Source organism: Notothenia rossii (genome assembly GCF_949606895.1).
Source record: "Notothenia rossii genome assembly, chromosome: 5".
Lineage (NCBI taxonomy): Eukaryota > Metazoa > Chordata > Actinopteri > Perciformes > Nototheniidae > Notothenia > Notothenia rossii.
In genome coordinates, this window is record NC_136903.1 from 54,360,776 (window position 1) to 54,377,473 (window position 16,698).

Here is a 16,698-nt window from a genome sequence, read left to right on the forward strand (position 1 = left end):
AACTTAATTGAGCACCGATAGTTGTTACACATTTAACAACTATAGATTTCAGTTATTTGGCAATGATGGAAAGTTAATCATTTTATATTCACATAGCTTATGCTTGATTAAGTTAATCTCAATTGCATGATTAGACATTTTTCTTTTGACTTATAATTGGAAGAGAAATTAATGGAAGTGTTTTTAGAGATGCATTTTCAGTCAGGATCAAAAACCGTTTCAGAGCAACAGAATTCCATTCATTTTACACTCTGTACAAAATAAAAACATTGTAAAAGAACTATTCGGAGTGTACTGCTTTACTGTTCAAGGGATTGGGCATTGTTAAAGTGTAACAATGATAATGGACAAACAGTCTTTTTCCAAATGTCCTTTATTTATAAAACACGGTAGGTGTACCAACTGTAACCCTGTATCCTGTATCTCACACAGTGTATTGAATAGAGAGGCAAACCCTTCTCCAGAAAAATACAAAACAAACTGAGTCAGTGTGTAGCTACACAAGCCCAAAGCCTGAACTGATGGAACTGAGGGCCATCATCAAGTCCTGGTGGAACTTCTCAAAGGTTTGGTAGTGGCTTGGCAGCTTCAATTTTAGGAAGCAGGTGAGAGCCACTGGGTATTTTGAAGTAACAACCTCAACTTCAAGGTTTGTTGTGAGCAGCTCCCACCCGACCCAGAACTTCATGAGGTCACGCAGCACCTTCGGAGATGCTATGGGACAGAATTTGTTATGTATGCGATACCTCAAATTGAATTATATCAAAACTTAATTTGAGCAGTAAAACTTGAAGGAATATCAACGGTTAACCCATGCATAGATTTGTATTTCTACACCGATGTGTGTATATTATATTTCATCAGAACTGCCATCTCTTCAGCTGCACTACAGCTTTAGCAGTCATTACACTTAAGTAACTAGTTTAAAATAGAGATGTAATAAAATGTGTTACCTTCCTCTATGAATTGCCTCAAAAATCCAGTGACGAGACCGACTTTCTCCAATGGAACGGCGTCGTCCTCGTCCTCATCGCTGTCACTTTTGGGCTGTGGCCAGTGGATGTTCTGGATCACAGTCTATAGGGGATCAAATACAAACGTGTTCTTTGCTAAGATTGAAGCTCATGTTATATGCTACAGAATTATCTTAACATTGTAAAGCATTGATTTAAGATCTACACACCAGTTTAAGAGCCCCACAAATGAAATTGCATGATAGTGTTTGCAAACAAATCCCTTGAATAACATAAATCCAATAAAGAAAATGATACTTACTAGGGATGTCCCGATCACCTTTTTTTGCTCCCGATCAGATTCCGATCATTTGATTTTGACAATTTGCCGATACCAATTTTTCCCGATCCGATCTTTATGCAATGCATTAAGAGAAAAAAAAGCATTCAAGTTGTCCCTTAAGGTTATTTTTTTATTTAAATTTGATATTCTATCCAACATGGATATAGCTTCTTTTTTTCACAGCAGCATTGGATCAGTTCAGTTGTGCAGCATTGGATCAAAACAAAATAAAGCTTATCAGTACTCGTTAGCTTACTGCTACAATTAGACACTGCGCCCTGCCCACTCTTTTGCCAGATTTGAGAGAAATAAGCAACCAGGTCTATGAAAACAAGCCCCAAAGAAGCAACACATACATGATGTTGTTTAATTTGAAACAAAAACTAAGGCCTCAGGATGACTTTAAGACTTGAACATGGTAATTTTTGTTTTGTAACATTGAATACAAAAATAAAAAAATGTATTAAAAAAATCCGATCCCCGATTTTTTTGTCCCGATTCCGATCTTTTGAAAATCACGTGATCGGCTCCGATCCCCGATCCCGTGATCGGATCGGGACATCTCTAGTACTTACCTGTGAGTTCAGCTCGTCATTTTTCTCTCTTGGAAATAATATGGGGTGGACATCTGGCCTATTTGAAACAAGCGGCCAGATTCCCGTTTCTTTAAGGTCTTTGCGAATCTGCTTGATAGGCTGCCTAACACGGTGAAGTACCTACAAGTAAAAGGAACAATCAAACTGAGGCACTAATTCAAAAACACCACAGTAGCAGATACAAAGCAAACCTACTAATTACCTAAACATCGTATTGTTTAAATAAAAATGGTACAATATAAAATGATTACTGCATGGGAAAGAAGTTCCTGGAACAGCCAGTCATGATTGGTGGAGGTTGGAAGAGGGAGGTCCCAGGACAGGCAAAGATCAGTCACACTGGTGGTTTCTTGAGCAGTAAGTTGTGTATTCTTGAGCTAAAACAGAAGAAAAGAGGACATCATTTAAATGCATGCAAAATTGTGTACGGCAGTCTGCAAAAGTGGACAAAAAGCCTAAATCTGGAAAAATCTAAATGGGACACAAAAAAGCATTGGAAATCATTTCTAGCTAAAAAGCCCAGCCTTTACACATGAATGGAATCTTTTTCATAATGCACAAGATGACAAGTGTATGTAGCATTGTGGTGCAGTGGTGTATGACATGTCACTTTTTAACTAGGACACTCACAAAACCAATTGTTTCACGGTGGTCAAGATCATGACAGTCCAGCAGGGTAAGCGCTGATGCTGCAGTATCAGTGCTCCCACCAGTCAACAGAGTCACTAAAGGCTAGTGCTGGGGGGAAACGATTAATCGGGCGATTATTTCATCGATTAGTCGACTAATCTAACGATTATTTTTCTGTTGTTCAATTTATAAAAAACATAATGTATCTCAAATAAATACCAAAAAACATTACTTCATTCATGACATCTGCGCACCAGCTTACTTGCAGCCCTGGCCTGGACATTGCTTGGCTCCGTTAGTTGACATACATTGATACTATAAGCTGACTAACGTTAGTCTAATGTTATGTTTGACTCGTAAACGACCACAACATGAGTTAGCTCTCTGTGCAGTTTGTTCGTTCCGGTGTTACAGTACAAGTTGAGTCATGACAACTGGCGACATTCTATTATTTTCGTCATAGGAATCCGGGGCGTGTACATTGAGGACCCATTGTTGACTTACCAGGAAAGAAACATCGTTTGTCGTTTACGTTCATCTTTTGCTATATCTGCCTCCATAGGATCACTTTGATGCACATTCAGTACTCGTATGTGAGGTTGTGGGGGAGAGGTCGATATCGTGACGCTTACAGGGAGGTATCGAACATTACAAAGTAGGTGACTGTGTAGATGCCTGTTCAAAATATTGCAAACTTGAATAAATCATTTAAATTATATTATTTGTTTCCGACTTTCATTTGTTCATCGTTCTTAATGTGATGTATATTAGCTTTGATAGCTGTCCATACCTTCAGACAGCCTAAAAGTAAAACACAAGTTGTTTATTCACAAACGCTCATCGACATGACTGGATCACTCATGACAAGTTGTGATCAGCTCCGATTAAATTGTGATATCAATTCTGTAGCTATTCTCCAGGGAGCACGTTTTTTTGATGAAATACCTGTATCCCTCTCATCACAACAAGACTCTACACTCTGCAGGAAAAACAATTACATACATGAAAATAACCTTGATGCATGGGAATGAAACACACAAACTATCTTCCGTGGCTATGCTGATATGTCACAGTAACAGTCAACCACATCAAAGTAAGTCCAGCGGGGCAAACGTTGAATACATATAATACAGTAGTTCTATTATGCCTTTAAGCCTATACGTTTAACCCATAAGAACCCGGACCCATTTCTACTTTTGGGGAAATTAAGGGGAACGTCATTTAGACTAAATAGACACATTTCTGACAAGTAACCCCCCTAGTGTCAAATATCTGAAATGTGACATATATGTCACATTGGGCTTTAATCGTAAAGTAACGCTTATTTATAACTTCATTAATGAGGATGATGTTTTGGTTTACATTTGTTTGAACATACTTTCAATTGAATAATAAAGAATATGTTAACTAAATATAATTGAATCAGCTAAATTAACTGAGCAGATCATAATCATATTTGTAATTGTACATATATGTCACTCTGGGTTTACTGTGAATGTTTAGGGTTAATGTCCCGATGTGACACCAGTGTCACAGCAATATTTATGGCATTTGTTTCATATCAATTTCATCAAGAAATGTTTCTACAACATATGTATATGTAATCAGAATCAGAAAAGAGCCAAAGACAGCTTAATGTTTAACAAATGACATGTCATGTAAGCATTTTTATTCTTAAATGGCTTGAATGTTAGCTTTAGCAACAAAAAACATTTCCAAATGTAGCTAGTTCTGTCACATGTGTTAGCCTGGCACATGGACATCTTGGACATGTTGTTATGGGAACACAAAAGCAAATGACTTGGACCATGACCCACCAGACTGTTCAGTGTGTGTCACTTAGGGACTTCATGAGACAAAAAAGGCTAAAGTTGTATAAGGAACTTTCCAGAGCATTTAAAGTTCATGTGACACCTGTGTCTAAGCAATTATGTCTGCCTTCCGTGTTGCACCATGAGGACCCACTGATATAAAATGCTTAACTGTCTAAGTTGCAACCATGCACTTTTTGGAGGGCTAAGTGCCAGCTTGACATCTTTTTGGCTTCATTTATAGAAGGAAAGACAACAGTGATAGTTATGTTTCAGAATAACATTTATTGGAAATTGTTAGAACAATCTCCCTGGTCACCGGCTTGAGCTTGAGCCTAAGGATCCATGTATCTGTGATCCTCTCCAGAATGGAAGGAGTCATCACATACAGAGCATCAACTAGTTCCTGAACAGTGTCCTTCACATGCTGATATCCAAGAGAGGGAGTTCCACAGTCACAAGATGGAGGAATAGAAAGCAGTATTCAATGTTTACTTCAGATTAGCTCCACGTCAGAAATGAGCATGCTTGTCATATGTCTCTCTCCATAGAGGCTGAATCATCATGTTAATCACATAGCTATCATATGCCTCAAACAGTCCTGATGCTCTTCTAGGTAATCACACATCCTGTCATGTTCACAGCTACAGTTGATACCTTTGTTATCATGTTACCCTCATGTTGGAAGAGGACATTCAGGATTTTGCCAACAGAAATAATAAACTGTGTGTGTGTGTGTGTGTGTGTGTATATGTGTGTGTGTCTAAGAAGTGCAGCCTTTACAAAAGAAATCTGCATTGAGAGAGGGCTCCCCAACACAGTACGTGTGGTACCACATAGTGCACCCAGTGCACTCGATCTTAAAAATAAACAGAAAAACGACTTGTTAGAATATTGACAAACATTTTAACATCCCTCATCCAGAGTAAGCAGTAATCAAGTTGTTTACATTTCATTAAGCAAGCAATGTATAGTTTTAGATCTTAGCTGTTTTCCTTTCTGTTTAGAGTCCATGCTCAGAAGTTTCTTCAACTGCTTCAGTGTCATCCCATAGTGCAAAGGCATGCAAGTTTGGTGAATTAAAGTAAACATTTATAATATCTGTTATAGAGAATGTTCACCCAGTGCTGTAGAGGTAACCAATCCAGGGTGTATCCCAGTCCTCCAGCCAAATGTTGGTCAGGAAATAAATACAACTTCTTACCCATTGGTCAACCTTAGGCCCTATGCTATGTTCCCCACAGGCCCGACACAGCTCGGATAGGTCATCTGTAAAAAAAATATTAAGAAATACAGGCATTAAGGTATTGAAATGCCAAATAAGACACAATATTTATGTTTCCCCTGTCTAGTCCTGTATACCTGAGTTGTTCACCAGAGCCATTACCATCTTTAACCTCATTGAGGCCACTCCTTCCTGGTCCACTGGGTACTGGACCTGTTGTTTTTGCAGTATTTGCTCTGCAAGCTTAAAAGGTCTGTCATAAGTATCTTCATAATTTTTGTTAATTACAGATGGTTATATATACACACACACATTACTAAATGTTACCTTCAGAACCAACACACCGCAGCACGTAGAATCCATCTGTTTGGGATGATCGATTGTTGTGCAGGCCCATCTCCCAACTGAAGGTCTGTGTTTCCGGACCAGCGATCTACATAGGAAACAGATAGATTGGGTTTTGTATATAAGCCCAATTCAGATCCTTTTTTAAGTCAAGAAGAGCTGCATGTTCACACAGGACAATCTAATGGTATTCAAGTAAAACAGTAGTAATCAGGAACATGATTTATGTGGCTTTGTGTTGCTCCCTCTTAATATAATCAAAAATCCTGAATATGTCTAGTAAACACATTAGAGCTTATATTTTATTCACCTTGTTACATCTTTGCATCTGATTAATTGCTCTTCCGTGGCCCCCAATGGGTTCAAGAACAGGGACCTGTTCTCATTCAGATACATGATCTACGGAAGTGCAAAGAAATTATTAAAGTGTTGAGTGTTGAATAAATAAAAATGTCTTGACCCATTAACATTTTAGATTACTTACAATGAGGGTCCAGTGTGCCCCGTCACAGACAGCTCCGGCCGCCACCTCATGTTTTGACAAATCCAACTGAAAAATATTTGTACATACATCAGTACATACATATGTTCATATATACACTTATTTCTAGTACTCTACTCACCTTTCTTAAGCCTCCCTTGTGGGTTTCCTGCCAGAGGGAAGTCATTAGGTAGGAGTCCACAATGAAGACCCCAGCTTTGGCCCCAACCCATGCCAGATAGGCATTCACAATCTATGAATACACCAGTATCTTTTGAACCCATTTTCAGAATGATCAGTTTGCCTACTTACATTTTTCATATACAGTAGGCTTACCTCTCCCTCCAACTCCTCTCCCGGGGCCAAGACCAACAGATTTTGACTGTATATTTTGTATGGGCCATACTTGGCCCACAGTGTCTCTTATCTCCTCCCTGCCCATATGTCTCGGATTACTATAAAAAAAAGGCATGTTAGTTATTAATGAAATGCATACTTTAAGGTGTACTTTTTTTCAGTTTACTTACAAGTCTCTACATCAGAGGATGCTCCTCGTGCCTGGCACTCTGTTGTGGAGGTGGAGGTGGGTGTGGGTGTGGAGGTGGGTGTGGGTGTGGAGGGCAGTGGAGCAGCCAGAGGAGAAGGATCCAACACTTTTTGTAATTTAGCAGGGATCCTCTCCTCTGGCTGGACATAGTGTTTCAAATGATCAATGTTCACTCTCATTGTCTTTTTTCCTTTTTTTGTAGCAAGGTCCGCTACCTTCCCCTCAATTTTTAGGATCCTGAATGGTCCCAACATGTCTGCCTCTAGCTTTCCTCCTTTCCTCTGTTCCGACCTTTTGTTGCGTTTTAAAACGAAATCCCCCACTTGAAAATTGTCCACTTGCCCACCTTCTTTCCTCTTGCGGATCTTATCTTGGCTTTTTGCTATGTTACCTTTCACCCTCGCGAAAACTGCCTCCTGTTTTTTGAGTCCCTCGAAGACTTCCTCCATTTGCAACAAGTTGCTCACTTTCTCTTCCGTTATCTGCCACAGAAAAGCGTCAGAATGTTGAGAAAACATTGATGTTTGAAATAGTATGAATAATTAAAAAGGATGAGGACCTTATCAGATCTTACCTCATACTCCTTGGGCACCTCTGACGGGTACCTCGCCTCCCTCCCAAACATCAGAAAATAAGGACTGAACTTGGTGGTCAGCTGGGTTTTCGTTCTCAGACCAAACATCGTCCCTTGGAGGAGTTGGTCCCACCGTTTGGGCTCACCCTCCACCAGTTTGTTCAGGGACCTAAATTCAGATCAAGTACAAACACAAGCAGGTAGAACAGAAATTGGTTTCTAATATATGATAAAGCAGCTGATTTATTTACTTTTGTTGTATTTTTAGCTATCAATTCTGATTAGTTCATATAGGAACAGTAATGTTTGTTATTCTATGAACAAATATACCTTTGTATTGTGCCATTTAGTTTTTCCACCAAACCATTTGTTTGTGGGTGGTACGGCAAGCACAGGCTTCTTTTGATGGCCAGCTTCTCACAAAGGTTATAGTTGACCTTGAAGTGAACATTGGGACAAACAGGAAATACATTTGTTAGCACAGCAGTTACATAATGGGGAGTCATAATTCTTCACAGTAGTACCTTATTGCAAAATTCCCTGCCTTGATCTGTTAGCAGTCTTTTAGGTGCACCAAATTTGTAAAAGAAATCAAGAATACACTTGGTCACCTCATCTGCTGTTTTATTTTTAAGTGGGTATGCCTCTGCCCATTTGGTGAAATAATCAACCATTACACAAATGTACTGATTGCCACCATCGGTTACTGTGAGTTTACCCACTAGGTCCATGCCGACAAGCTCCAGAGGCTCTGTTACCTGAGATGAAAAAATTAACATGAGCATTGCAGTACATTACCTTTGGCATGTTTGAAAGCTGAAACTGTCTGCAAATGTGTCCTCTACTTCAATAGGATTGTACTCTTTCTTCTCCTTGATAGTGGCCCTCTTGGATTGGCACTGGGGACACGCAGCAATCTGAACAAAAAAACACACTATAAACCTTTATGTGTTGCACTTTTGTACCATAATGTGTAATTTACCTCATTATTTTGAACTCACCCACTTGCGGATGTCCTCCGTCATGCCAGGCCAATAGAACCGCTGAATGATGGCCAGATGAGTTTTCTCCATTCCAGCGTGTCCACCAATTAGGCTGCAGTGGAACTCTATGAAGAGCTCGTTGGCTTCTTCACTTGATAAGACCACTTTTGCAAGGTGCTCAGTCCTGTTTTTTTTCTTCCTGCATATGTAGTGCAGGTCTCCGTCTGGTATTGAAATGTCATAATTATACATGTATCAACAGTGTTATCAAAGCAGATGATGTTCTGAAGACCACATGTCTGAAATGGTTACCTTTAATCCTGAAGGACTCAGCTCTTCTTTTGATAGCAAACCTCTGTTTGTTAGTCAAGCCTTCAGGATATATATGGCGGATATGGAAATCCAACAGTTCTTTCACCATGTTTGCATCCATGGTTTGCTGGCCCTCTCTAATATTAAGCCCTACACAAATGCTGTCCCTCCAACACACACACAGGCAAACAACTACTCACTAAATTAACACACAACACACAAGGACAAACAAACAATCACATTCAGTACTCACGCACAATCGATCTTTCTCTGTCGAATCTCACTATTCTATCGCTATGTATCTGTCTCTCGCTCTAAATGTCTCTCTCGCTCTAACTCTAAATGTCTCTCTCGCTCTAACTCTAAATGTCTCTCTCGCTCTAAATGTCTCTCTCTAAATGTCTCTCTCGCTCTAAATGTCTCTCTCTAAATGTCTCTCTTGCTCTAACTCTAAATGTCTCTCTCGCTCTAAATGTCTCTCTCTCTAAATGTCTCTCTCGCTCTAAATGTCTCTCTCGCTATGTCTCTCGCTATATCTCTCTCGCTATCCTCATACATTTGTGTCATTTCCACCAGTTTATATAGCACTAGAGACAATCAAGGAGCAGATCACAGCTTGTCCCAGATGGTCAGCTGTGGCCAGCTGTAATCGATCCTGTGATGAACACGTGCTTCAGTTACAGTGTTGGGTGTAATGCGTTACAAAAGTAACGGAGTTACAGTAATGTATAACTGTTAGCTGTAACGAAGTAATGTAATGCATTACTAATAAAATGTGGGTAATATATTGCCCGTTACAATTCTCAGTAACGCAGTAACAACACATTTTAACCCGAAATTAAATGGTTTTATGTTTTTGAACCATTTACCAACATCGCAAGACATTCTGACACCAGAGAAAAATTGTTTACCCTTCAGGCTCATCAAGATCCAGGCTGTCGGATGTTCTTTTCCCCATGACTGCCTCACTGCACAAATATCCCGCTTATACACTAAACACACTACAGAGCCCATTCCGTGTTCCTGCTAGTATTTACTTCCTCTCTGCCTTCTTCTGGTGATTTATCTGACGTTCAGCGCTCCGTCTTTTAACCTCTTTTGCTTTCTCTTTCTTGATCCTCCTTAGCAACCTTCATTGTAGTCATCAACAGTGGTCTGTACTACTGTATTAACAACGTGTCACAGGTTCAATGAATCAGAATCGAGTATTCAACTAAGCCGTGTAATAAAAGTTGTGAGTAGCCTTAATGGCCTACACAGTTGTTATGCTATACCACATTGTCCTTCACTGGATGTATAATGAGCTGCACTTAACTACATTTTAGCATTTAAAATACTTAGCCATTCTTTTAAGGTTATTTTGGTAGAGTAACTCAAAAATAGGCTAATATAAAAGTAGTGTTAGTAATTACATTTCAGAGACAGTAATATTGTAATGTAACGTAGCCTATTACTTAAAAAAGACATTAGTAAGTAATGTACTGTCTTACATTTTGGAAGTAACTTGCCCAACACTGCAGATGATCCAGTCATCTCGATGTTGCTTTCGGGCTGTGAATAAACAACTTGTGTTTTACTTTTAGGCTATCAAAGCTACTATACATCACATTAAGAATGATGTACAAATGTTTTATATGTATTCAACGTGTGCCCCGCTGGACTTACTTTTATGTGGTTGACTGTTACTGTGACATATCAGCATAGCCACGGAAGATAGTTTGTGCGTTTCATTCCCATGCATCAAGGTTATTTTCATGTATGTAATTGTTTTTCCTGCACAGTGTAGAGTCTTGTTGTGATGAGAGGGATACAGGTATTTCATCAAAAAAACGCGCTCCCTGGAGAATAGCTACAGAATTGATATCACAATTTAATCGGAGCTGATCACAACTTGTCATGAGTGATCCAGTCATGTCGATGAGCGTTTGTGAATAAACAACTTGTGTTTTACTTTTAGGCTGTTTGAAGGTATGGACAGCTATCAAAGCTAATATACATCACATTAAGAACGATGAACAAATGAAAGTCGGAAACAAATAATATAATTTAAATGATTTATTCAAGTTTGCAATATTTTGAACAGGCATCCACACAGTCACCTACTTTGTAATGTTCGATACCTCCCTGTAAGCGTCACGATATCGACCTCTCCCCCACAACCTCACATACGAGTACTGAATGTGCATCAAAGTGATCCTATGGAGGCAGATATAGCAAAAGATGAACGTAAACGACAAACGATGTTTCTTTCCTGGTAAGTCAACAATGGGTCCTCAATGTACACGCCCCGGATTCCTATGACGAAAATAATAGAATGTCGCCAGTTGTCATGACTCAACTTGTACTGTAACACCGGCTTAGTAGCGGCTAGATAGCGGTGTTCTGCAGACGTAAACTAGCTATCATTCCATCCAACATTAAATGCTGACAAACGTTAACTAACACACAGCTGGCGCCGCTAGCTAGGTAGCTAACATTAACTACTAACCAACCAAGCACGAACAAACCGCACGGAGAGCTATAAGATAGTTAGCACTACCGCTCCACTTGCTTGGAACAGTCTACAGGCAAAATTGAAATTGAGCATTTTTATTTCTTTGAATGTATTTAAGGCATGTCTAAATGAAATGCTTTCTGACACTCTGGGTATTTGTAAATGTTGAATATGTAAATATGATATCCTCTGTTGTTTGTATGTTGTTTTTATGTTTCATGTGGAACTAAATGATGCAGGTCTCCCTTGTAAATGAGATCGATGATCTCAAGGGACTAATCTGTCTAAATAAAGGTTTGAAATGAAATGAAATGAAACTACCGAAGTGCACAGAACTCAAGCTGCACAACACACTAGGGCTGTTCCTATTTATGAATATGCTTTTATTTTGAAGGAGAGGTAGCGCTGTTGACAGGAAGTTGTTGTTGCTATGGATACAACGTGACAGAGATTAACGGAGAAAAGTAATATCTACATATAAAGACGGAGAAAGTAAACGATAAAGTTTATGGTTAAGTGTTAGCACCCCCCGAACAAGCTCTTACGTTGATATTGGAGATTTCAATCAATTCAATTTGAAAGACCTAGGGCGAGATGTTTTTGTTTGGGGGCTTTTTGCAGGGCTTCGTGCGCAATCCTGTGAGGAGGAGGTGGTAGCCGTTTCAGTCTCCATAGTGTTTAAAGTGCGATTGCGAACTGCTTGTTGTTGTTTTGGGTGACCCACGTGTGTGTGGCGATGCGTCGACGAGGAAATATGTCGTCGACGATATTTTGAAGTCGACGCGTCGACATCGTCGACGCATCGCTACAGTACTACTACAGGCACAATCGCTACAGCACTACTACAGGCACACTTAGTCCTGAGAAACCAAAGCCACCATGCAGGAAGAAATGGCCTATCACCCGACCTGCCATCTCAAACAGGTTGCTTTCCCGAAGCACAGCTGCTGCGGAGGGAACCCGATGTTCCATTTCCCCTTCAAAAAGGCTTGGAAGAGCTGCACAGCCTTAAGAAAAAAGGAGAAATAGTTTAGACACCATGTATTGCTATAACGTAATTTTTAGGTCAAGCTATATTGAGTGTTGGTTCAACTGTGAATATGCATGTTGTAATCTTTGTGGTTTTATTAAGATTTAGCTGCAAGTGGTTATTTCAATTGAAAGACAAATGGGGACATCCCACCTAAATTTATACTGAAGCCGATCTTCAGTTTCTGCATGGCCATTGACAAAACGTGTCGGTTGACACCTTGGCCGACTGCTGCATCCCCATTAAAAGACGACCTCATTTAGAAAAGTACAACCAACAAGATGATATTCAACATACACTTACCAAGAGACAACATGAATCATCCTTCAAGCTTTCAATACAATAAATGTAACTAGTTATTTCTTCCCTGGTCTAAGGGACATGAACTTAATCCTCAACATGCAAGTAAAAACAAACAAAAAGACAAAATTCGACCCAGATGACAACCTATAATGAAACATGAGAAGTTACACTATTTATTAATACCTCTCAGCCTGCACTTCAATGGAGCTTCCCAGTTAACATTGTTCATTTTAAACAATTAAATCAATGAACTCCGTTTCTTCTTCTGCGTCAAACAAGTCGATTGATAGAAAGAGGCGTGGACATTCATAGTTACGTTCCAGCAGTTCCTCTCTGAACAAGTGACATGCCTTCCGGGGGTCCACTTCATTGGCCCATGCTGAAAACGTAATTTGAAGGAAAAAAAAGTGGTTGGTACAATAAACTTCATAATATGTCAGCTTCAATTCTAAAATAGTACTTCATTTATTGTCTCATTTAGTAAGCCCTGTATTTTAAAGCAATATATTAAAAGGTAGTAACTTGAAATCAATTATCCTTTCCATATTACTGGATCAAACATGTAACAACATTCATTTTGGTGATCACTGCTATTTAAGTGTTTGTGAGTAGTCACTGTTTCAAACTACACCGCAGTGTAGTAATTGCAGTAATTGTTCTGAATAAATAACCTGCTGAAACTGTTGCTGGCAATCGTTGAACTGAAGGTCCTGGCATTTCCTCTGTCCTTGTCATACTGGCTGCATCGCTATGATGAGCAGGGTCCATTCTTGGAAAAGACAAAACAAAAAACCTACTCAAAGGAATGGAAAAGAGAGACTAGTGAGTGCCCTTTTTTTTTTTTACATATTTCTTCTTGCATATCAAACAAAGTAATTTAAATCAGATCCCTAATAAGTATTTTGGCTCTGTTATGATTTCTACATCTACATTTCTTAAAAATGCATCACATGCAGCTGCTATAGCTGTAACATTACAGCATTTTAAAACCCAAAAAAGGAACAAACACATTCACCAAACGATATCGTTATTAGGTTTGACACTTTGTATATGTTGTTCACCTCTCTCAAAACATGTCTATCTTCCATCTTTTGCTTGAACAAGTCAAAACATCTTACCCTTCACCACATGTGCTTGCATGAAATGAGAGGACATCAATCGGGTAAGATTCAAGACGTATAGGGCAAACCTGTAAAAAACATAAACAAATGTCAACACCTTTAAAACATATCACATTATTATAAGAAATGTTTTATGTTTAATAATTCTCTCTCTCAGATAAGTGATAGAGGAAACATAATTCTATGATAAAAAAATGAGTACATAGACACTGTGCAAAAAGTCAGTTTGGTGAAATGTGTTATACCCAACCTATATACACACCTGCAATCATACTGTCATTAATTACTGAAAACAATAAGGCTTTTATACTAAATTGCAAAGTAACTTTAACAGGAGAAGACAGCATCAACTACCTCTGACAATTCTCCCATCCCTGTGTTAGGTGGATTTGGCTGCTCAATCACTTCATCAAGAGAAGTCCCAGATTCACTCCCCTAAAAAACAAAAAAGGTACAGAGAATTGTTTCTAGACTTTGAAACAGTCATTTGAGCAAACTAAAACATTACATATTTATTTGAGAAATTAGAGAAATGTTTTAATAACAGCTTACAGTCAATATGTCATTACATTCCTCCACATGTAAAGGCAACAGCTGCAAAGGCATTTGACTGCCACATGTTATGCAGGTTGACTGTGGCATCTTTGCAAACTCTGCCGAGTCATAGGGTAGTGGTTCGGTAGAAAGTTGCTCCTGTAGTGGAATTACAAACACAATGTTTTTTCCGTTGTTGGACGCTGTTTTGAGGAGCCTTGTGGAGTACCCCTCGGAGTCAGTAGGAATTATGGACAGCTTTCGACGTCCACTACCACCTATTTTAAAATCAAAATAGGAACAACACAAGTGTGCTTTAAAACCACCTGACAGTACATACATTAATATTAGGGATATACGTAACACTTTGTCAGGCAAACTTTAGTACTGTTTTATATAACTTGAAGAAGTGATATGAATGGTAATTCAAAGTAGGGCGTCAGAAAACACATATGTGGGGCTTCTGAGTGTGAAAAACACAAAACAGCATTTTCACCAATGGAGATGAGAACAATATTACCTATATAAAACATCCAGCCTCCTTTTAATGTTTTCAGTTTTGGAAATTCTTCCTCAACCAAAGCCATAGTCTTTAAAACAAAGTGAAATAACATACAATATTCAGCAAGTGATACACATTTTAAATCTTTGAGAAATCTTCAATACTGTTTATATGATTACCTCACTGTGCAATAAGTTGTCCGGTAGATTTAGCATCCTCTTTCCAAGGCCAGCATGGGCAAGTGGTAGCTCTTCCGAGCCCTTAGGTGTAAACTGAATGGGTCCCGAAAGGACATATATATGAAAGTCCGTCCGTTTGACGATGCAAGGAGCCGGGGTGGGAAATCGTCTTTTGCCTCTTGGCTGATCAGTACTGAACATACTTGGAAATTGCCTGATGTTGGAATGACAAAAGGATCTGTGAGACATTATATTAAATGTATATTAAGATTGTTATATCATTTCCAAATCCTTGACTTGCGTTGATGGTTTTGTTAACATAGTTTGAACAAATTGTATGAATAAAAAGCGAAATCATAGTTAATATTCTGTCGGTACAAAAACAATCTTGACACTTAGCTTTATCTTACCAAAATATTTGTTTTGAAAACATTAATATGTTGTGTTAGGGACGTTTCAAGGCAAGGGGCTGCTAAAGGTTTTAAAAGCAGTAATGGGGATATAGAGGATACATACTATGGAAAAAAAATTAAAACATTAACTCAACATTACATTAGAGTAATGCGAGGGGTGGGATCAAATATCAGATGTTTACACATCTACGGGATTAAGCCACAGTTTGATCTTGAACTGTCAAATGTAAAAAAAAGTCTAAATCACCTTCTCATCGCCTGCCTCACCCTGACATCATTGTGGGTTTGGACGCTGTCTACCGCCCTGACTGCTACGCTGACCGGTGCACTCTCTGCTATGCTCACTTCTGGTGGAGTTGGAGTCGCAGACAGCTCCCTGGCTATTAATTGAACTAAAGCCTGTGCTGCTCCCTCGACCCGAGGCGTTACACCCTGTCGAACAGTCAATTAATTTTCTCTCACATTCACTTCACTGCAACATTTTACTTGGTAACAGAAGCACCTAATAAGAATCGGGGATCGTTAGACCAACCAACTCGTAAGATCGTTAGACAGACAACGCTAGCTAATGTTAGCTTATGGAGCTCAGCTACAACACAGTTAAGCAAACCAAAACAGTTCTATATAATTCTCGAATTAAACAACTAACAACTAAGCAAAACCAATCCTTCATAATTTAGGAGTATTTCATAATTTAAACATAACTTACACTTGGAGCGGGAGGCGCGCGACCACCAGACGCCATTTTACAGATGACCTCTGACCTGTCAGCTCCGGACTGCGCAAAAAGCGTAAATGAAGAGCTACGTCACGAACGCAAGAAATCCTACCCTCATGCCGGTGCGCTCATGTGATTGGCTCAGACTGGAGGAGACATCTGATTGGCTATAGATGAGAGAAATTACAAGACAATTACAAGTACGAATCGGGTGAGCGTCAGGGGAGTCTCAAAAAACCCACACACGAATGCACAGCGATCCATGCACAAAAAGTGGTTTTTGTGTTTGCAGGTTCAGGGGATTTAAATGGAAAACAAATATGTGTGGATCAAAAATACATATGTAAAACGTTTTTTTGTGTTTGGATATTATTTACATGTATATGAAACGGAACACATTTGTGTGTGCATTGAAAAACACAAGTGTGGATCCGGAAATACAAGTGTGAATCCTTTTGCAGATCATGAAATACAAGTGTGAATCCTTCTGTGTGCATGTGTGTATTATGAGACTGTTCTGATCCCATAACTCCCAGCCAACCCCCAGCTCCGCCACTGCACACGGCGACGAAACGGGTCGTATCCGCTACAGTTCTCTATCTTA

At 39.2% G+C, this 16,698-nt stretch overlaps 2 protein-coding genes across 12 annotated transcripts in view; both read right to left on the reverse strand.

Annotated features, from left to right (window-relative positions):
* Window positions 1-377: 377 nt before the first annotated feature.
* Window positions 378-16,698, reverse strand: part of LOC307038571 (uncharacterized protein) — a 103,735-nt gene continuing 87,414 nt past the window's right edge. Inside the window, exons 1-4 of one of the 6 annotated variants that reach the window (XR_013808030.1) lie at window positions 2,523-3,526; window positions 1,276-2,269; window positions 954-1,077; window positions 378-714 (exon numbers count right to left, since the gene is read on the reverse strand). Coding sequence is in view for 1 of the 6 variants with exons in the window: in XM_079680073.1 (XP_079536199.1) it covers window positions 497-714; window positions 954-1,077; window positions 1,872-2,012; window positions 2,144-2,269 (609 nt within the window). In the remaining 5 variants the exon portion in view is untranslated. Of the gene's footprint in view, window positions 715-953; window positions 2,270-2,522; window positions 3,527-16,698 lie in introns of those variants that run through there. The other 5 variants (XR_013808031.1, XR_013808032.1, XM_079680073.1 and 2 more) reach the window with 5 other exon arrangements.
* LOC307041562 (uncharacterized protein) lies at window positions 11,617-16,150 on the reverse strand. 6 transcript variants are annotated; one of them, XR_013808793.1, is made up of 10 exons: window positions 16,086-16,144; window positions 15,624-15,808; window positions 14,964-15,177; window positions 14,803-14,872; window positions 14,301-14,560; window positions 14,103-14,183; window positions 13,746-13,816; window positions 13,299-13,420; window positions 12,478-13,006; window positions 11,617-12,301 (listed from the first exon to the last, which is right to left on the reverse strand). XR_013808793.1 is itself a non-coding variant. In XM_079685030.1 (9 exons), exons 1-9 carry the CDS (start codon window positions 16,119-16,121, stop codon window positions 12,858-12,860), a joined length of 1,164 nt encoding a protein of 387 aa, XP_079541156.1. In that variant the 5' UTR covers window positions 16,122-16,144; the 3' UTR covers window positions 11,617-12,857. The 6 variants fall into 6 exon arrangements, 3 of the variants coding, with proteins under 3 accessions (XP_079541156.1, XP_079541155.1, XP_079541154.1); XM_079685030.1 differs by having other exon boundaries at window positions 11,617-13,006; window positions 13,299-13,396; XM_079685029.1 differs by having other exon boundaries at window positions 11,617-13,006.

Coding starts and splice junctions, on each gene's coding strand:
- LOC307041562 (XM_079685029.1), bottom strand. CDS start 16,121: ATGGCGTCTGGTGGTCGCGCGCCTCCCGCTCCAAGT. Junction 14,561..14,802: donor AGGCTGGATGTTTTATATAG/GTAATATTGTTC, acceptor ATTTTAAAATAG/GTGGTAGTGGACGTCGAAAG. Junction 14,184..14,300: donor AATGTAATGACATATTGACT/GTAAGCTGTTAT, acceptor TTTGTTTTTTAG/GGGAGTGAATCTGGGACTTC.